The 23,259-nt window shown below is 40.5% G+C and overlaps 1 protein-coding gene across 1 annotated transcript in view; it reads right to left on the minus strand.

Annotated features, from left to right (window-relative positions):
* The window catches only part of LOC126252145 (uncharacterized), a 128,732-nt gene that overhangs the window by 25,853 nt on the left and 79,620 nt on the right, over nucleotides 1-23,259 (minus strand). The window contains exon 5 of the mRNA XM_049953012.1: nucleotides 19,121-19,220. Within this exon, the coding sequence (XP_049808969.1) occupies nucleotides 19,121-19,220 (100 nt within the window). The remainder of the gene's footprint in view (nucleotides 1-19,120; nucleotides 19,221-23,259) is intronic.

The following is a 23,259-nucleotide window of genomic DNA, read 5'->3' on the forward strand; positions in this document are numbered from 1 at the left end:
CGGCACAGCGGACACACCAGGAACCGCGGTGTTGGCCGTCGAATGGCGCTAGCTGCGCAGCATTTGTGCACCGCCGCCGTCAGTGTCAGCCAGTTTGCCGTGGCATACGGAGCTCCATCGCAGTCTTTAACACTGGTAGCATGCCGCGACAGCGTGGACGTGAACCGTATGTGCAGTTGACGGACTTTGAGCGAGGGCGTATAGTGGGCATGCGGGAGGCCGGGTGGACGTACCGCCGAATTGCTCAACACGTGGGGCGTGAGGTCTCCACAGTACATCGATGTTGTCGCCAGTGGTCGGCGGAAGGTGCACGTGCCCGTCGACCTGGGACCGGACCGCAGCGACGCACGGATGCACGCCAAGACCGTAGGATCCTACGCAGTGCCGTAGGGGACCGCACCGCCACTTCCCAGCAAATTAGGGACACTGTTGCTCCTGGGGTATCGGCGAGGACCATTCGCAACCGTCTCCATGAAGCTGGGCTACGGTCCCGCACACCGTTAGGCCGTCTTCCGCTCACGCCCCAACATCGTGCAGCCCGCCTCCAGTGGTGTCGCGACAGGCGTGAATGGAGGGACGAATGGAGACGTGTCGTCTTCAGCGATGAGAGTCGCTTCTGCCTTGGTGCCAATGATGGTCGTATGCGTGTTTGGCGCCGTGTAGGTGAGCGCCACAATCAGGACTGCATACGACCGAGGCACACAGGGCCAACACCCGGCATCATGGTGTGGGGAGCGATCTCCTACACTGGCCGTACACCACTGGTGATCGTCGAGGGGACACTGAATAGTGCACGGTACATCCAAACCGTCATCGAACCCATCGTTCTACCATTCCTAGACCGGCAAGGGAACGTGCTGTTCCAACAGGACAATGCACTTCCGCATGTATTCCGTGCCACCCAACGTGCTCTAGAAGGTGTAAGTCAACTACCCTGGCCAGCAAGATCTCCGGATCTGTCCCCCATTGAGCATGTTTGGGACTGGATGAAGCATCGTCTCATGCGGTCTGCACGTCCAGCACGAACGCTGGTCCAACTGAGGCGCCAGGTGGAAATGGCATGGCAAGCCGTTCCACAGGACTACATGCAGCATCTCTACGATCATCTCCATGGGAGAATAGCAGCCTGCATTGCTGTGAAAGGTGGATATACACTGTACTAGTGCCGACATTGTGCACGCTCTGTTGCCTGTGTCTATGTGCCTGTGGTTCTGTCAGTGTGATCATGTGATGTATCTGACCCCAGGAATGTGTCAATAAAGTTTCCCCTTCCTGGGACAATGAATTCACGGTGTTCTTATTTCAATTTCCAGGAGTGTATTTCACTTTGCGTTTGATGACAGTTAATCATACATGTATAGCCTTAGCTAACTGTTGATTGTTCATTATTGTACGAGTAAGTTTGTAACACCATAGCTCTAATGCTCTACTGATTTATTTTGCCTTTTGCTTTATTTAATGTTAGATCGTTGAGCTTCTGTAAATGTGTTCGATTGAATCGATAACATAAAACTGTATACTCTTTTCTTTATAAAAACTTTGATTTCTTTTAGAGTGTAGGAAGTGTAATCTGTGTAATATGTACAATATGAGCAAATTATATGTTTGTCTTTGTCATATAATCTCTTTGGTTATCTTAAAAATTAAATAATTTTGTGTAGAACTACCAATATATGCAAATGTTCCGTTTTATTTAAAATGCTTGCTGTTATGTAAACTGCTGACTTTCACTCAGGGTTCTTAGTTATTTTGTATGTAAAAGTTGTTGTGGTTCCCATCGGGAACGGAACTGTGTAGCGCGCGCAAAATGTGGTTGGCATGGATAGAAAGGTGGAACAAAGAGGCAGTCGGGGACGAGCTACCAAACTATCAGCTACTCATGTAAAATTTGTGTATTGTGCTGGTTCCGAGAAGGGCTTTTCCTGACGCATTCCAATGCCTCGGATGATTGGATAAAGAGCTGGAACTATTCTGAAATTGCTATCTCTCATCGCCACCAAGAAATGACAGAGTCCTGCAATTCTACCTGCAAATCCACCTACCAACATGCAATCGCCACCACATTGCGCAATCACTATAATGGAACACTACAGTAATGTACAGTGAAGGATCAGCTCATACAGGGTGTTTCAAAAATGACCGGTATATTTGAAACGGCAATAAAAACTAAACGAGCAGCGATAGAAATACACCGTTTGTTGCAATATGCTTGGGACAACAGTACATTTTCAGGCAGACAAACTTTCGAAATTACAGTAGTTACAATTTTCAACAACAGATGGCGCTGCGGTCTGGGAAACTCTATAGTACGATATTTTCCACATATCCACCATGCGTAGCAATAATATGGCGTAGTCTCTGAATGAAATTACCCGAAACCTTTGACAACGTGTCTGGCGGAATGGCTTCACATGCAGATGAGATGTACTGCTTCAGCTGTTCAATTGTTTCTGGATTCTGGCGGTACACCTGGTCTTTCAAGTGTCCCCACAGAAAGAAGTCACAGCGGTTCATGTCTGGCGAATAGGGAGGCCAATCCACGCCGCCTCCTGTATGTTTCGGATAGCCCAAAGCAATCACACGATCATCGAAATATTCATTCAGGAAATTAAAGACGTCGGCCGTGCGATGTGGCCGGGCACCATCTTGCATAAACCACGAGGTGTTCGCAGTGTCATCTAAGGCAGTTTGTACCGCCACAAATTCACGAAGAATGTCCAGATAGCGTGATGCAGTAATCGTTTCGGATCTGAAAAATGGGCCAATGATTCCTTTGGAAGAAATGGCGGCCCAGACCAGTACTTTTTGAGGATGCAGGGACGATGGGACTGCAACATGGGGCTTTTCGGTTCCCCATATGCGCCAGTTCTGTTTATTGACGAAGCCCTCCAGGTAAAAATAAGCTTCGTCAGTAAACCAAATGCTGCCCACATGCATATCGCCGTCATCAATCCCGTGCACTATATCGTTAGCGAATGTCTCTCGTGCAGCAATGGTAGCGGCGCTGGGGGGTTGCCGCGTTTGAATTTTGTATGGATAGAGGTGTAAACTCTGGTGCATGAGACGATACGTGGACGTTGGCGTAATTTGGACCGCAGCTGCAACACGGCGAACGGAAACTCGAGGCCGCTGTTGGATCACCTGCTGCACTAGCTGCGCGTTGCTCTCTGTGGTTGCCATACGCGGTCGCCCTACCTTTCCAGCACGTTCATCCGTCACGTTCCCAGTCCGTTGAAATTTTTCAAACAGATCCTTTATTGTATCGCTTTTCGGTCCTTTGGTTACATTAAACCTCCGTTGAAAACTTCGTCTTGTTGCAACAACACTGTGTTCTAGGCGGTGGAATTCCAACACCAGAAAAATCCTCTGTTCTAAGGAATAAACCATGTTGTCTACAGCACACTTGCACGTTGTGAACAGCACACGCTTACAGCAGAAAGACGACGTACAGAATGGCGCACCCACAGACTGCGTTGTCTTCTATATCTTTCACATCACTTGCAACGCCATCTGTTGTTGAAAATTGTATCTACTGTAATTTCGAAAGTTTGTCCGCCTGAAAATGTACTGTTGTCCCAAGCATATTGCAACAAACGGTGTATTTCTATCGCTGCTCGTTTAGTTTTTATTGCCATTTCAAATATTGAAAGGTGGCTACACTGAGCCACAGCGCCAGAGATCGCGCTAGAGAGTATTGTTCCGCCGCCTCCACTGGCAGTGATTATTGAGATGTCGTAGTAGTCAGTGCTTGGGGCGAGCTCGTGGTAGTCAGTGCTGAGATGTCGTAGTGAGGAGTGTTTGTTGAGATGAGCTAGTAGGCAGTGCTTGCTGAGATGTGATACTGAAAAGTTCTTGTTGAGATGTGATAGTAGCGAGTCGGTGTGGAGAGATTGTAATGTCTAGAGTGCTTTTCATCAATATAAATTAAGGTAACAAACTACTTTTCTTTTCTTTCTCATTATTTCAATGTCCTGAATAATGCGTCATTACAGGTTCAGTCAACAAAGCATCTGGCTTGTGTTCTTGTATTAGAGTGTAATTCTGGTTTTCTTAAGTAATTATGGTATTTCTATTTTCTTTAATTAATTCAGTATAAATGATATTTAAAATTTCTTGTGTTGTTGAAGAAAAACCGTGCCAGATGCGTACGTTGAGTCATACTTCCACACACAGAACAGTTACACTTGTGCTTTGGTTTCGTAGGTTTTATAGTTGCTGGGGACTTAATTAATTAATTGTGTTAATGAAAATTTCCATTTCATTCTTTGTTGTTGTTCTATGCAGTCAGATTGCGTAATAATACTAGTCAGGGCCAACCGTTACGAGACTTCGTAATCGGACAAACTACTAAATCAAAAAATTAAAATTATTTGCATTATATTTTAATTAAGCCCCCATGCACGTGGCGACCGCTGCTTTGGATCGTCCCTTGGAATTCTTCTGATTGTAAAAATAGTAGACAGTAGTATTGTTGTAGTACTTTGTAGTTTAGTAATTGTAGTCTATTTTGCATGTGTAGATTTGGTAATTGTCACTCTTCTAATGGTATTTTTTTTTGCAGAATTTAATTTTGTTATCTTGTATACGGGTTTGACAATTTTGTTCAGTTAGGAAGATTTCAATTGTTCGTTAATCGTGGTTGAGGGAAGCATTTCGTGTGAATGGTATTGTTGGAAATAAAGAGGCATTGTGTGTAATTTTCGTACAGTAACGAGTTTTGTATGTTTTGTAAATGATTACGCGATCAATGAAAAAGGCGAAAATGATGAATAGTGAGAATGACGAAATTGTCGACATGGCGAACTCGCCAACACAGGACAACAGTATGATGAATAATGGCGTTGAAAACAATTTAATAAGTCGGGAAGACAGTCCGGAACCATTTCAAAATTTTTCTCAATCAGAAAATTCACAGAATACGAGATTAACGATAGAAAATTCTGGAATAGCATCGAACACAGATAGCTTTACAGCTATGACGAATGAAACTGGTTTTGCGGGAAATGTTAGGGGCGAAAGGAATTTCGAACCGGCTATTATGGAGCAGTTGATGGGTGCAATATTAAATTTGGGATCACAAATAGGAACAATTAAAACAGAGATAGGAACTTTGGCAACACGGTTAGACTCACAAGGATCTGAATTAAAAACAGAAATAGGAACAATTAAAACCGAGATGGGAACTTTGGGATCTGAATTAAAAACTGATATGGGAACACTGGAAACACGGTTAGATTTACGAATAGGGACATGTTTCAAAAATATGAAAGATGAATTAAAGAAAGAAATTAGGGAAGAAGTACAACCGATTTTGAATTCTCACAATAATAGATTAATTGCAGTGGAGATTAGACAAAGGGAACAAGATAGAGAACAGGAAGAAAGAGATCGCATGATAGTACAAAAATTTTCAGAGTTAAATTTACAACGTGTACACGATAAGGAAGAAATATTTGAGAGAATCGAGGAATCCGTACCAAATGACAGAATAAATAATCTAACACAACAATATGAACAGTTAACTACCAAATGTGTCAACACTGAAACCCGAGTCGCGACACTTAGGCCGGCCGCAAGATGAGACGCAGGTCCGTGACGTGACGCAGGGTGGCTCACGGTGAGTTTCTGCGAACCACACAGTTGAATGGGGCAGCGCACGTTAGAGCGCAGCGTGACGTGGCGCAGTTCCTGCGCGTGGTGACCCTGCGGAGCGCAGTTTCCTGTACGCAGTTTCCTGCGAGGCTCACGGTGATTCTGGCTGTTCGCGTTCAGCGTTTCGTAGTTCGGAATGGAGGAGAAGCTAATTGAAGCCGTACGTGTTCGCAAAGTACTGTATGATACAAGCCATGAAGATTATTTGAAAACGAAGCTGAAAGCTGAGAAGTGGGAGGAAGTGGCCAAGGAAACGGACATACGAAGTGGTAAGTTGCATTGTAATTCATTGTTAACATTTTACATGAACATAGAGCCCATCACAAAGACTTTTACTACAATTTACATGTACCAAGGTATTGTTTCACAAAATAGAAGGATGACATAAATGTTATGAATTAATTTATATATTTATTTATATATTTGAAACATTATGTCGTAGCACTGTAACTGTATAGATATTCTTAGTTTCTCAGTACTTTCCTTTAAAAACACTTTCCCTTTGCCAAGGAACCATTCCTGTAGTGTTGAAGTATGTAGTGAAGTTCTGTCGAATTGTGAAAGCTTTCTGTGAACATCGTGTTACATTTGATTGTAATAATGGTCGCATTTGATCCTCTGGCATATCTTCCATAGTGTCGTCTCCACATATTTCAGCTTTAGAAGTAATTAAATAGTTGTGCAACACACAAGCTGCTTTGACAACACTGATAACACTTTCTACTTTAATTTCAAATGGTACTCGAAAAACTCGAAAACGCGAAGCAAGTATACCAAAAGCGCACTCTACCGTTTGGCGTGCTCTTGACAGTCTATAGTTGAACACTTTGTTTTCATAATTGTCAGTGACGCTTCGTTTAGGATAAGGCCGCATCAAATGCTCACATAAAGGGAACGCCTCATCTCCTACAAATACGAAAGGGATTGCCTCCTGTATTTGTGGTAGTGCTGCAGGTGACGGAAGCTGTAAAGTGCGTTTCACCATTCTTTTCGCCAAAACGCTTGTGTTGAAAACGCTTCCATCACTGAACCTCCCTTGTGACCCAACATCAACTGTAGTGAATTTATACTCGTAGTCTACGGTAGCCATTAGCACGATGGAGAAAGTGTGTTTATAATTGAAATAGGAGGATCCAGTTTTACGAGGTTTTCTTATTACTACATGTTTCCCATCGATGGCGCCTATACAGTGTGGGAATTGCCATCTTCGTTGGAAACCAGCTGCGATTGATTCCCACTGTTCTTTTGTGGGTTCTGGCATAAATATTGGTTGCATTACTTTCCATACAGCTTGAGATACTTCTGATACGATGTTAGAGACCGTTCGTTCTCCCATTCTGTAGCTGTAAGCAATAGTTCTGTATGTGTTTCCTGTCGCCAAATACCTAGAACGTAAAAGAAAAAAATTAAAAAAGGAATGATAAATTTGTAGCTGTATTTTTTTACGTTTGTAATTAAAAAGTGAATAATTGACATAGCGAAATTCTCATTTGACGCGGTTGTTGCAGGTGTTGAAGCGAAGGCGTTGTGGGAGAAATTGAGACATTCGCTGAGAGATGCTCTCAGAAGACAGCAAAAATCCATGAAAAGTGGGGCACCGGCTGAATCGGTTAAAGAATGGAAATTTCAAAAGCAGATGGGTTTTCTACAACCATATATGGCCAATAAAGCACGAGAGGGGAACCTTATCGAATGCAATGACGATAGTGAAACAACACCACAAACTTTTGCCACTGATAGTCCAACTGATGTAGTCGACGAGGGTGAGGAATCACTGAACATGCAGCAGGGAATCACAAGTGCTCGGGACGATCTTCAGTCACGGGCACTTCCTGAAATTTCACCCCCGCCAGAAGAACCGACATCAGCAAAAAAAATTAAGAAAGACACTATTGCTGGATTACTCAAACGAAGCATTGAACAACATGAAGAACGAAGAAAATCGAGATCAGAGGAAAGAAGAAATCTGTTGGCACAAACGAGTGCTCCAAGTGATCCTCTGTACCACTTCTTCATGTCAATGTACCAGATGACCAGACGCATGCCACCGTCATCTCAGTATGTCGTCAGAAATGACATTTTCCGTGTGGTTACAGAAATGGAGGCCTCGTTGCTGAACATTCCCGTGAGATCTCCACAGTCCAACACAGTTCAGCGGCCATCATCACCGTACAGTAACCAAACCCTCAGTCCATCCTACACTAGTTCAACTCCATCCCAGTCCTTACAATCCAACAGTCCCTCGCTTACAACAGAAGATAATTGTGAGTTTCAACAAAGCAATTTGCTCACATTTATTAATAATTTCTCTGAAAACTGATTTTTAGTAAAAACTTTGCTATTCACATTTGATGTACAGAGTGAATTTATGTGCTATTACAGAACATTTTGGCCATTTCAATATTATTTATGTTTATTCAATAAAGCGTTCATTCAATAAAGTGTTTCGCACATTAATGGCTATACACAAACCAACTCAAATTTTTAATTTTATAGTGCGTTTAAAATTACTTGCGACTTTTGACAGGTCGGCGTTGAGCGAGTGGAGGGGTTGTCGGTCTTAGGAAACATTGTTGCTTCAAAGGATCCGCCACTGTGGCGGCGTGGTCCGCATAACTCACATTGTTACTTCAAAGGAACCGCCGTTGTTGCGGCGTGGTTAGCATCAGCTGGTGTAGCGGCAGCACGGGGCGACAAAGAATCCGTCAAACGTCGCAAGTAATTTTAAACGCACTATAGAGATATAGATATAGGTTAATCATAATAGCTTACCTTAAAAACACAGCTAGTTTCTCCTCGGTTCCAATCGGCCTTGTAGCGTTGCATCCCTCTCTGTCAATTTCATTCTTGATGAGACCATGCACTTCTTGGAATTGATCACGATTTAATCTAAAATAGTTCGTGAATTTTTCATCATCAAATTCCTTAGTTAAAGCGAATTCCCCATGACTTAGTCTTCTTTTCATGTATGCACTTTTTTCTGCTTTTTGTTTCATCAAAGCGATGTAACACACTGTTTCGAATTCGAACTCAGAATCGGAATCCGATTCTGAACTTAAATCTATTAACATAGCAGAAGTAGTCGCCATCTCTGCCAGAGCCGAAGTTCCGCAGCAAACTGCGTATTGAAACTGCGATCCAACTTGCGGTGATTGTCGCCGTGACTCACGCCGCCGTGAGAAATTTGGCGTGAGCCACCCTGCGTCACGTCACGGACCTGCGTCTCATCTTGCGGCCGGCTTTACGGAAGACGTAAATAAACAGAAAGAAAAAATAGGTGACTTATCGGAAAGAGTTGAGGAGATTTCAGATAAATTGACAAATCTTAGTTTACAAGGGGACAGAGAGTCGGATGATACAGCTCCATTACCATTTGCAGAAACCGAAGAGTACCAGAACATAAATAAGCATGTTGAAAATCAGGGAAAATTTAATGAACGTGTTAAAAGGGAAGTTGAGGCATTACGAAAGCAAGTCAAAGAAATCGAAGGCGAAATTATAGGAAAAGACAATAGAAGAAATTTAGAATCACAGATAGCAGAAGGGTTTGAAGAAAGTAATTTGTTTCATTTACGGGATGCAACAAGAGAGCGCCAGGCGTGTGAACTTGACAATAATCGACATTCGGACTGGAACAGACGCGGTAGGTCTTTGTCGTCGCGAGGCGGAAGCTTTGACTGTAAACACTTCTTGACTGTTCGGAAATTTAAGATCTTTTGCAATTCTAGGAATGACATACGTGCATGTGCATGGTTAGATCAATTTACGTACGCACTTCCGCCAAGTTTGCCACTAAGTCACAAACTGAAATTTATGTGCAGCTGTTGAAGTCCTCAGGGGATTCACTACACTAAGTGAATATGTGCCGTAGCGCTCACAGGGCCCCGAGCTGTAGTGGTGCTATTTCCCTTTTAGTTTTCTGCACCGCTACCTACTCTTTCACTATTCTTTGCATCTATAAAAACAGTTCTTCTACTATCCATCTATCTAGACAGTAGGTAAAGATTAACCGGATTTGACTGTTTTACCCAAAAGTGACTTTGGAAATTACCGTTTCGACTTACTATATTTTCTGCAGCATTCATTCGTATTTTAAACGAAATTTTACCTGTTTATCTTCGTGACAATATTACTTCATATGTTGACGACATTCTTATTGCTTAACATTCTTGGAGTGAGCACAACAAAATTTTAGATTCATTATTACGTATTTTTGCAAGAGTTGGCATTACAGTGAACTTAGAAAAATCTGAATTTGGTCGTTCACAGGTGAAATTTCTCGGTCACATTATTTCTACAGAAGGTATTCTCCCTGATCCAGAGAAACTAGACGCTATTCGTAATTATGCTGTTCCTACCACAAAACGTGATGTTCGTAGTTTCCTTGGTGTCTGTAATTTTCTTAGACGCTTTGTTAGATTGGACAATTTGGCCACACCTCGTTTATGTGAACTATCTGGAAAGAATTCTAATTGGTGTTGGGATGAGGAAGCTCAGTCAGAATTTGAACAACTTCGTGATGCTTTAGTTGCTGCTCCACTTCTTTCACATCCGGATTTATCTAAAGATTTTTGTTTGGCGATGGACTCATCATACAAAGGCCTAGGTGCACATTTATTTCAAGAGATAGAAGAAAACGGCGTTGTAGTACAGAAGACTATTGCATTTGGAAGTCGTGTTCTCTCTAAATCCGAAAAGAATTATTCGATTACGGAACTTGAAGCTTTGGCTGTTGTTTGGACTTTCACAAAATTTCGCACATTTTTGTTTGGTAGACATACTAAGGTTTACACTGATCATCGAGCTTTGGAATTTCTTATGTCGACAAAATTAACTCATGGCAGATTGTCACGATGGGCGCTGTATCTACAGGAATTTGATTTTAGTATTGTTTACATACAGGGATCTTCAAATATTGTTGCTGATGCTTTATCACGTGCACCTATGGGTTTGAAACAAAGTGCTGAAGAGGACTGCAAAGAAAACCATTATTGTTTGATGTACATTCAAGGTGTTGCGTTTGAGAACTTGATTTCATCTTCGCTCCAGGACATCGCTAAGGAGCAAAATAAGGATCCAATCTGGAAGGACATTAAGGAGAAGTGGAGGAGAAAGGAAAGCGTAGCGATCAGACAGTATTATTTAGTTCGCAATGATATTCTTTTCAAACGAAAATCGGTCGACAACTCTGTTTGGTTAGTTTGTATTCCTGATGAGTGGGTCAATAAATTGATTTGGTACACACATTTTAGTTATGCGCACTTTGGTCCCAGAAAATGCTTTCATAAATTACGAGAAAATTGCTACTTCAGTAATATGGAAAAACGTATTCGATCTGTTCTTGCCAAATGCAAATTATGTCAAAAGGCTAAGCCGCCAACAATTTCTCACAGAGCACCGTTGTTTCCTATCATTCCAGCGAAATTAAAGGAGATGGCTGCAGTTGATTTGTTCGGTCCAGTGGTTCGATCTACTAATGGTTTTGCGTACATTTTTGTAGCAGTGGAATTGACATCAAAATATGTGTGTTTTACACCGTTACGCAAAGCAACAGCTCGTTCAGTATCTAATGCTTTCATCAAACATTTTCTTAAAGAAGTGGGTCATGTTGATAAGGTTATATCAGATAATGGATCACAGTTTCGCTCTAAAATTTGGCTTCGTACTCTACGGCGTCGTAAAATTAAACCAATCTTCATTTCACTTTTTCACCCTCAATCTAATGTTTCAGAGAGATGGATGAAGGAAATCAATAAATTGTGCCGTCTTTATTGTCATCAGAATCACAGAACTTGGGATCAGTGTCTTCATATTTTTCAAAACATTCTGAATGAACTTCCTAATGACTCAACTTCTTTACCACCTCTATTGATATTAAAAAACATAAAGTACCAACAAATCGCATTTCTGAAATCGTTCCTTTTCCGCCTTCACGGAAACTGCGGCATTCTGAAGTTGTCAACCTGGCTCTACGAAATATTGCATCTGCGGCTGCTAGAAGAGAGAAATCAGCTAAACGTCCTGGTCGTTTAAAAATTTTGTCAGTTGGTCAAAAGGTGTTAATTAAGTCTCATCGTTTGTCTCATAAAGGAAAAGGCTTGTGTCGCAAATTGTTTCTGCTTTATAACGGTCCATATAGGATTCGCAAAATTATACATGATAATACTGTGGAAGTAGAAACTCTTAAATCTCGGCGCTCTAAGGGAATACATCATATATCGAACGTAAAAATTTTTGTGGAATGACATACTTTTGAGAAACCAACAGTTATACGTAAACAGGTGGAGAATGCAAGGATACCGCGCCGTGTTCCGGCGGCGGCAGATACTCAAAGCAACAGTGAAGTCTGCGCGCCGCAAAAGGCAGTCGTTGACCGCAAACAATTACTTCATACGTCACGCGCCTACAGCTGATCGAGTGCACAGTGTGAATGCACTGACAGCCGTAAACAAATACACAGTCTAATTTTTCCGACTAAATTCTGTATAAAGCTATGGTGACTTTATAAATTATGTTATTAATGTTCAGTATTTTTCAGGATACGGTTGTGTAAAATATTTAAGACCTTTAGGTAAATTCTGTGCGTGTCCGACGTTAAGACGACTTGCTATGGAGAAAATTTCAGGAAGAATGTAATTTCGAAGAAAAAAAAGTAATAAACTAAAAACGGTAACTATTAATTGAGTTTATTTTTCAGGTAACATATTTCCACTTAGCACTTAGGTACGTACTTTAGACGTAATTTGCTGCTTGCGATTACGTGACTCATACTTTGTGCTAAATTTCATGTTCTATGAATTTACTTGTGAAGCGACGTGCTTGTGTACATTTACTGATTTTGACAATGTTTTATTAATGAACAGTGTTATTACTTGCGTATATTATGCATCGCTTGGCTGCACTGCTCTTTCACTGATGTCATATTTTTTTTTTATTATGTGCCTGCTGTGCTTATTTATTTAAATTGTAATTGACAACTGATTAATTGTGCTGACTGTGGTTATGTATGTAAGATATACTTTGTGATTTATCTGCTTGCGCCTTCATATTTACTTATTAAGATTACGTATGAACATTTATTTGCTTATGCTGATATGATGATAATGACCTGTTTATTACGTAAGATACATATTTGCTGCTTTGCGTATGGATTGCATATTTACACATTTCTGTTTGTTGCCATAACTACTCTTCAATTTAGAATATAGCAATGCTGATGTACGGTGTACAAACATGAAGATTAGGTTACACTATTGTATTAATTGTAGATTGTTCGCTTGGCAGAGCCTCGTTATAGGGATTGTGCTGCATCCACTTGTTGACATTCTGATCGCTACTGGTATATTGTCGCGATATTGCATGTATTGCTTACGCTCAGTGCCTGATATTTTTAAGATAAGAAAATGAACTGCTATAATTCTACGAACGACATTGGTACAAGAAACTGCTTAGAAGTCACATGAGCTGGAGGTTTTATGGAAGCTGTATAAATTTATGCTAATAGGAAGGAAGCTAACGACATGACATACCAACACTAGGTTTAGACCATTGACAGTTATTACACTGCATTTTTCGTGAGTAATTGAAATAGGAAGTGACACTTGACACAAGAAATACTCCACATGTTTGCTTCTATTTGCCATAATTCTTGAAGTGGTGTACACACTGTGAAATATTATGATCATTAACACTTCGTAATCGTACTTACTTACTGAAAGTTATTCAAACTAAAGGCTGTTAGGGGTCATGTATGCATTTCTTTTATTTAATGATGGACAAGGAACCAAAATGTATCTTATAATTTATAATGAGTAGAAGATTTGGGTCAGATGGATTATACAGAGGTTGTGTGTGGACACTGTGTCTTCGGATTGTATGGGATGCTGAATTGAAGTTGCACTAGGATTTTGTCTGTACTTGTTCGAGGAGACTGACTAGAGGAAAGAGTTGTTATGGAAGTGAAATGATATTGGTGCTGAGGTTTATATGTATCGACGTATTATTGAGGTATTGAGATTATGTGAAGTTGATGATTATTGGAGTTTCGTGGACAATAGGTAAGGTAAATGAGGTATTATTGAAGTATTGAGATTATGTAATGCTGATGATTATTGGAGTTTGGTGGATAAGAGGTGAAGTAAGTGAGGAGCATATTTTTTTTGTTGGTCTATATGGAACAAGGAGGATGAAGATGGCAGACTAGAACACTCAAGTACAAAGAAGATTGTCTACACACACACTTTGTTAAATCAATACGCAGTATATACTTTTTTTTTTTTTTTTGGAGAGAGGAAGCATTTGCATATCTTGGCTCACTGACAGTTATTCAGCAACCGTACATTTTGATCTGGCTTGGCAAACATTGGTCTTGACATGATGACTATGACGTTGACTAACTATTATTGACTGTTATACATTGCTGCCACTACTACTTGATACACATGATGAACATAAAATTTTGACAGAATTGCATTTACACAGTTAACACTATTCAACTACACAGTAGCACTAAATGTGGATGAAAGATGAGTGAGTGTGTTTTGTGTGTTTTCCTTTTATAATCCCAGAGAAGTGATCCCAACCTATCTCCTAAATATTATTTTACTTGTTGTTGTGGCTTGCACTGACACCCATAAATATTATAGGTTTACTGGTATTTGTGTATTGTAATAGTTAATAGGACAATTATCTGATATCATTTGTGTGTTTGTTATGATTTGTATGTTTAGTGTAAAAGCATTGTATGTGTATTCAAACTATTGTTCATGCCTGAACTGTCTGATTAGTGACGGTGCTGCACTTTTCAACATGGTGGATGCCACCTGGACATGTTTAATTTCTGCTGATGAACTGTGTGATTAGTGATAGGGAATATTATGAACTGTTATTTGCACTTTTTCTACATGATTGGTGCCACTAGGACATGTTTAATTTCTGCTGATGAACAGTGTGATTAGTGATAGTGAATTTTATGGACTGCGGTCAGCAGCTGGTCAACATTACTGGGTGCCACTGATGGACTGCTTCTACCGAAATGGTGTTACTTGTTGATGTCTGCACCTGCTCAACATTGCTGGGTGCCACTGATGGACTGCTTCTACTGAAAAGATGTCACCTGTTGATGTCTGCATCTGCTCAACATTGCTGGGTGCCACTAATGGAACTGCTTATACTGAAATGGTGCTACTTGTTGGTGTCTGCACCTATTTAACATTGCTGGGTGCCACTGATGGACTGCTTCTACTGAAAAGATGTCACCTGTTGATATCTGCACCTATTCAACATTGCTGGTGCCACTGATGGAACTGCTTATACTGAAATGGTGTTACTTGTTGGTGTCTGCACCTATTCAACATTACTGGGTGCCACTGATGGACTGTTTCTACTGAAAAAATGTCACTTGTTGGTTTTTGCACCTGTTGACCATTGCTGGGTGCTACTGCTGGAACTGTCAACTACTTGTTTCTTGGGCTATGGAAAGCGTTTATGTGAATATTTGTATAAACTGATTTTTTGTGTATTACTGTTTGTGAAAAGTTATGGGACTCTTACCTGCACATATTCGTCATTGCTGACGCTATTGATTGAACTGTTTAACCACATAATACTTGTGTAAACTATTATGTAAAGTCACATGTATGAAAGAATTTGTATTGCTTACTGTATTCTATATATTAGGTTATTGAAAGGTCAGTGCAAAGCCAAAATTTTATCTAGTTATATGATATTTACGTATTAATATTATCTTTTATTTTTGTCTGTATTTTTTTGACGAATTTGGTGGTATTTTCACCACCAATGCTGGCAAAAATACCATCAAATGCTAGCCTGTGGAGGAAGGGCATATGAAAGGTGGCTACACTGAGCCACAGCGCCAGAGATCGCGCTAGAGAGTATTGTTCCGCCGCCTCCACTGGCAGTGATTATTGAGATGTCGTAGTAGTCAGTGCTTGGGGAGAGCTCGTGGTAGTCAGTGCTGAGATGTCGTAGTGAGGAGTGTTTGTTGAGATGAGCTAGTAGGCAGTGCTTGCTGAGATGTGATACTGAAAAGTTCTTGTTGAGATGTGATAGTAGCGAGTCGGTGTGGAGAGATTGTAATGTCTAGAGTGCTTTTCATCAATATAAATTAAGGTAACAAACTACTTTTCTTTTCTTTCTCATTATTTCAATGTCCTGAATAATGCGTCATTACAGGTTCAGTCAACAAAGCATCTGGCTTGTGTTCTTGTATTAGAGTGTAATTCTGGTTTTCTTAAGTAATTATGGTATTTCTATTTTCTTTAATTAATTCAGTATAAATGATATTTAAAATTTCTTGTGTTGTTGAAGAAAAACCGTGCCAGATGCGTACGTTGAGTCATACTTCCACACACAGAACAGTTACACTTGTGCTTTGGTTTCGTAGGTTTTATAGTTGCTGGGGACTTAATTAATTAATTGTGTTAATGAAAATTTCCATTTCATTCTTTGTTGTTGTTCTATGCAGTCAGATTGCGTAATAATACTAGTCAGGGCCAACCGTTACGAGACTTCGTAATCGGACAAACTACTAAATCAAAAAATTAAAATTATTTGCATTATATTTTAATTAAGCCCGCATGCAATATACCGGTCATTTTTGAAACACCCTGTAGGATGTTATAATATACCCAAATATAAGGTAAAATTTGACAGAACTCTTGTACCTACCGTGATTTATCCTTAGTCACATATCTACTTAGGGTCCCTCCCACGCTAAAGTGTTTGCCGAGTGTCCTTTATTGAAGGCATATTAAAATTAATATGGCAATAGAGTGTGCTAAAATTAATATTGTTTGTTGAAAGAATCTTACAAACATCTCAGATATTTGCAGTAAAAGTTCAGAACTGAAACTGTTGAGAGTTATATGTTCATGCCTGCTATGTACGTGTTTCTCTAGTGTATTGAAAGTGTGTTTAGTTTGCTCTGCTACAGTGGTCAAGATTAAGGGCCCCCCCTCCATTGGAAGTAGTTCAATGCACCAAGTTACTTAATTATAGAAAGTTTCAATTACTCTTGCTGTTCAAGTCAAATTATGTACAATATTGGGTTCCTCTTGTGTATTAAAAGTGCATATTAATGTTGTAACAGGATCAACAGTTTGTCTATTGTGCTTATGCTAGGTAACAAGTAACAGAAAAACCACTATCTATGAAAACAGTAACTTCTTTATTAAAAGGATAGTGAGAAGTAATTTGTTAGTGAACTCCATTTAATTTTCATTCTAAGTAGAAAGGTGTTTATTATTGAGAGACTTAATCAATGTACAATAACTAATTTTGCTGTACACCATATCTATATTTCATGTCAGATAGGAATATGTTTGAAAAGTAATACTAAACCTATGTCCAATTTACGATTCTACAGTGAATATTAATGGTAACGTTACTGAGACCATTCAGTTTGACTAAGTCCTCAAGGTAACAGTGTGTTTTGTTATCTGTTATATTTATGCAAATAATTTGTTCTGATCTGTTAGCTCCAACCTTAACGTGAACATACTGTATTCAGGTGCCAGAGTTCATTGCACTCGCTTGTGGCAAAGCATAGGTTGTGTTTGTCCGTTGAAGTTACTCTTACCTATTTTCTTGAATAAGAATGTCAATCATTCTCTTGCCTAATTAGGCTGGCGACCGTTTTCTTTATTCTTTGAACAGTGTAGCTAGGTAAAACATTGTTTGTTACTGTTTAAATATTTACGTAATTTTGACTTTCACTTCCGATAAGCCACCTCCGTAAGGTACAACACGGTCAACATAACGAAATTCCTCTCAGAGGGTAACACTGCTCTGTTGCTGTATACCATAATTGCTTGAATAAACATAATTTCATTGCACGAACTGCCTCCAACTTTAAGGTTATGGTATAGCAGCAGCGGACAGTAGTGTTATAAGTTCAGAATATTTTTGCGAAGTCTTACTGCCGGTAAATCCGTTTATGCACAAGAACCACAGTTCATTTTATTAATGTTACTGAAATTTCGTAATGATGCACACACAAATATCTTGGTGATAATTATTTGTGTTTGTGTGTATATAAATAATGTGATTAAACAACACTTCCCAAGAGTTAGCGAATACAGCACGCTTCCAAAAAATATTTCGTGGTATTTTTCACATTATTCAAACCACATTGCAATAAGCCTTTAACAGAAATATTACTGCTTACCGCATAATGTGATTTAGGTTATGATACGGTGTCTAGTTGCTCAAGCGAGTTTCCGACACACGCTGACTGCCTTGTGTTCATGCTGGCGACAGCTCCAGCGACAATACCTCAAACAAATTACTACAGCCGACGTGCTGCTTGAATGTTCAAATATTGGGTAAGACGGAGTGATACAATACGGTTCCGCTCTTGTAACTTGTCGACTAATTGTCTGTCTGCAACACCAAACTTGTAAGGAATGTCAGCCGGCCGGTGTGGCCGAGCGGTTCTAGGCGCTTCAGTCTGGAACCGCGAGACCGCTACGGTCGCAGGTTCGAATCCTGCCTCGGGCATGGATGTGTGTGATGTCCTTAGGTTAGTTAGGTTTGAATAGTTCTAAGTTCTAGGGGTCTGATGACACCAGGTGTTAAGTCCCACAGTGCTTAGAGCCATTTGCACCGTTTAAGGAATGTCAACATCTTATTCTACCTTACACGGTCGTTCTCTAGATCCACAAATGCTAGGAAAGTATCGTGGTTTTCCGTTAGTCTGCTTCCCACTACTAGGAGCAATGTCAGACTTGCTCCTACTTTGTCCTATCCGAAACCAAATTTGTTCAGAACGTCTCCAATTTTCTTTCTATTCTGCTATATCCGACTCTGATCGGCAGTGCCTCTTTCCCCGCTCTCGTCATTTAGTGCTTTGACGAACTCTGGCTGTATTGTTGGTTCACTTACTTCTTCCAAATCTGTCTGCTCTTTCTTCAGAATTCGATACAGTATTTTCTTGTTTTCATAGGCATTTATCTGATGGGCATGGGACACAAGAACCAAGCCTCCCGTACCTACGTAGGCTTAGCAGGTAGCAGGACCTGGACTGAAGACCACAACAACAACAACAACAGTACGCTAAAAAGACAAAAAACTGTAAATCTATTTCAAAACAAAAAAAAATGAATTTGTAAATATTTTTGGGTGTTGGACTGTGCAGATATGCTTCCTCGTGCTTCACTTTGGGGAACGCTAGACTAGGTGGTAGAAAAACTACTAATTTATAGTTAAGCATTGGAGGCTCATTTTCTTTTGATCGCGACATGTAGGATAAACAGAGCCATTTTTCCTTACTACTAACGACAGACGAGAAGACTGTTTTACGGCTTGTGCTAGAAGTATACAGAGACCTGCTTTGAACTGGAGACCGGGTCATATCTCTGACCTCGGGAGGCGTGGATCTAGCGCCCTGTCCAAACGCACGTTTAAAGGACAAGAAGAACAAATTTCGCTTTTAATCATGTTTACTTACGAGAGAGGTGACGAAGATCTGTGCGCAGATGTTCACCATGTGTAGAAACAAAAGAACGAAGATGGGCAGGTTCATTATAGCCTCCAGTTCCTTGACACATCTGCAAAAGATAATCAGAAGCAGCACTTTTAGGCGTAACTTATTAAAACAGTTGCTAAGTATACAGAAGTATCCGAGGCAACAAATGAAAACTCTTTATGCTCAACGATTATAGCAAGCTATCACCTGGGAAGCAGAATAAGATCAGATGCCCCATTAACTGATTACAGGTGAGTCTACTACCTAAGCTGTATTCAGGGTGGCTCATTCGGCTTCGGAGAACGACGTTTTGTGCATTCATCAAGACAAGTGGTCCTGTTATGTATTAAGTCATTTATATAATGAGCGAAAACAGAGGTAGCTCTATCGTGCTTCATGCACATTATGCAATGATCATGCGGTTATTTTATTATCAACTTGTCTGGCGTCTGGAGCATATTATCAGTTAGTTTGGCACATGGTTACCATCGATGCTCACACATTTCATCAGACTACGTACTTGGTCCGTAGAAATGCAACGAAGCACCTACGCTCATGCTCATAACTTAAGGATAATGCTAATACATGGTGAAAAAACGCTCAGGTGGGCGGTTTGCGGGTTTAAATCACCGCAGGGTATAACCATGCGGTGCATTTGACCTGCGGTCGTCGCATGGTGCCGCTGGCAGCAGTCCAAATGCTCAGAAGTATGTTGGTGCATGTCAGAGTACAGTGCAGCGAGTAACTGTGCAGACGTTTTCAGATGTGCTAATGGTGACTGTGTGTTGAAAATAGCTCATTGATAACGTTATGAGGGGTAGAATACTAGGGCGACTGGAGGCTGGTCAAACGCAGCAGGTCTTAGCATGGGCCCTCCATGTGCCACAAAGTGTGATCTCAAGATTATGGCAATGACTCCAGCAGACAGGAAACGTGTCCAGGCGCTACAGTAATGGACGTTCACAGTGGTTCACAGTGTACACCACCACAAGAAGACCGATATCTCACTATCAGTGCCCGCAGATGGCCACGGAGTACTGCTGTTACCCTTGCTCGGGACCTTACTGCAGCCAGTGAAACAGTTGTCTCCAGGCACACAGTTCACAGACGACTGAACAGACATGCTTTATTCGCCTGGAGACCAGCAAGGTGCATTTCACTAACCACTGGTCACAGGAGAGCCCGTAAGGCCTGGTGTCAAGAACACAGTACATGGTCATTGGAACATTAGTCCCAGGTTATGTTCACGGACGAGTCCAGGCATAGTTTGAACAGTGATTGTCGGGTTTTCATCTGGCGTGAACCTGGAACCAGATAACAACCCCTCAATGTCCTTGAAAGGGTCCTGTATGAAGGTCGTGGTTTGATGTTGTGGGGTGGGATTATGTTTGGTGCACGTACACCCCTGCATGTCTTTGACAGAGGAACTGTAACAGGTCAGGTATATCTGGACGTCATTTTGCACCAGTATGTCCGCCTTTTCAGGGGTGCAGTGGGTCCCACCTTCCTCCTGATGGATGATAGTGCACAGCCCCACTGAGCTGCCATCGTGGAGGAATACCTTGAAACTGAAGATATTAGGCGAATGGAGGCCTGCCTGTTCTCCAGACCTAAACCCCATAGAGCACGTCTGGGACGCTCTCGGACGACGTATCGCTGCACGTCTTCAAACCCCTACAACACTTCAGGAGCTGCGACAGGCACTGGTGCAAGAATGAGAGGCTATACCCCAGAGCTGCTTGGCCACTTGATCAAGAGTGTGCCAAACCGTTGTGCTGCCTGTGTACGTGTACACGGTGATCACATCCCACATTGATGTCGGAGAGAGTGGCATTTTGTAGCGCATGTGTTTATGGACGGTTTTCTCAACTCATCACCAATACCGTGGACTGTGTCATGTGTGTTCCCTTTGTGCCTATGCTATTAGCGCTAGTTTTGTGTAGTGCCACGTTGTGTGGCATGACATTCTGCAATTATCCTTAATTTATGAGTATGAGCGTATTAACACCCTTTGTCATACCCGCCCTCAGTCCTGAAGTTGGATGTTAGAGATGGAATGCTTACAGAAGTATCGGAGTAGGCCCACTCATCGCATAACAACAACACATCACGTAGAAATGTCACCATGTACGACGTGTCTTCAATAAGGATTTAAATACAGTCATTAACTTTTTCATGGTCAGAAACGAAACCAAAATTGTGAACAGTTCATATAAATCTACCTGAATGTTTATAATGTGCTCCAAACAATGCGCTAAATCTCACCCACTCTACAAAAATGACTTACATATTTTCAGAGTTTGGAACAGCGAAATCCTTCCGAAAATTCTGCATACTGAAATGGTTCTACAGATCCACTGTCGCCACCATTCAATAACATCGCTCTTTTGAGTGCTTCAGTGATGGGTGAATGGTAATGAAATTTTGAATAACCTGTGTCTTGCTTAAAATAAGTATAATTTCCTAAACTCAATAAATAATGCATTTTTTTTCTATTTCCCTAATAGTGTGTTTAGGTTACCTGGAAAGAGTAACTTTACAGACTTAACTTCCATTTTGTTTAAATGTATTTGAAAGCACATGCAGGTTTGCGTGATCACAAGGAAGTGGGAAAACATTTTTCCTTTCTATCTTACGGCTGGACCTTCCTAAAAGTTGCTAGCGACCTATGCCTGTGTTCTCTATTACTTCCTGCTTTTCGAGGAAGAGGAATAAAAATTTTCAAATGTTTTGTGTAAATTTTCTACAAAAATTTGTAATGATTTTATAATGGTTTCGATATTGGAATTGCCAGAAGAAGTTATGAGTCCAATTGCTTTGGAACTTGAACAAATTGCAGGAATTAACGAAATGTTCTGGTTTTTGGAACTGTTCCATCTTTCTTGTATACAATTCACTATTTTGAATAGTGATGCTCGTATATTTTTTGATAAAGTGGTTATACAGACATACAAGGAATCTATAAATTCTTGTTCTGGCTGATACAACTAAACAACTTTAATTAGTAATGTTATAATTTCTAAGTATGGTACTGAATCAGTACTGTAGGTACTTTGAAGTTTTCTTTTCCTAACCCTTTTCTTAGGTGGTGAATTCGTCCTGGTGTCTTCTTCTTTCTCTTCTACAACAACTTAAAATCTTTACCTGGGGTTTTAGGACGTTCTTGATCAGTGACTCCCTCACTATCAGAATAGTTTGAAGATGAAAAAGTAGCACTAATTTTATTACTGAAAGGTCAGTGTTAACCAGTATCTCACTTATCCTAAGATTTAGAAAAAAATCGGTTTTTCTTACATAAAAAGTATATACTCTGAAATGTTGATTCTAATCTCATTTCATACAAAATTTTGTCGCCCTGAAGCTTTATTCTCATTCCGGTTTTGATAAAGCAGCGGTATTTAGCATTTTTCACTTCAGGTCGTAGTGCATATCCTGAAAATCCCAACAAAACTAATTAGTTTTGAGTACTATTTCTGTTTTGCATTAAAATAATGCATATAAAAAAACGAATATCATTATCTGCATCTACATGCGCAATAAATTTTTTCAGCAGTGAAGTTCATTTAGTGCACTTTTCCTCGAAAGGCTTAAACGACAATGACGCCACATTAAACTTCTACAACATCAGCAAGTATGAAGTCAAGGCAGGAGGACACAATATTTTAATTGACCACATGTCTTACCAAGTGTGATGCAGTAAGTTACCTTCTACATGCCAAGTCTTACATTGTTTATGTTAATACTTGCCAAGTGCAGTTGAAAAATAAAGATGCTGCGTGACAAGAAGCTCTAGGTTTTTGGGATAATATTAAGATACCCATCAGACACATTAAAGATCATATGGGAAGTTGGAAACTTTTTCATACCGGGGGGTTGCAATTACAGTGCAACTGCTCACGGAGGTTCCAGTGAGGAGTGTAATAATCGTAGGGCAGCAAAACTTGGTAGATATGTTAATGCGTTAATGGAGAACCGATTTACACCGCAAAAAATTAGTACAAATTTTGGCCACCAGGTGCAAATATGGCACTGAATGGAAGAAAGGTATATAGAAATATTTCTATACGTAATGGATTAGGAACTGGATGTAGGTAGAAAAAGTGAAACAAGTTAGAAAGGAA

The sequence above is a fragment of the Schistocerca nitens genome, chromosome 4 (assembly GCF_023898315.1).
Source record: "Schistocerca nitens isolate TAMUIC-IGC-003100 chromosome 4, iqSchNite1.1, whole genome shotgun sequence".
Lineage (NCBI taxonomy): Eukaryota > Metazoa > Arthropoda > Insecta > Orthoptera > Acrididae > Schistocerca > Schistocerca nitens.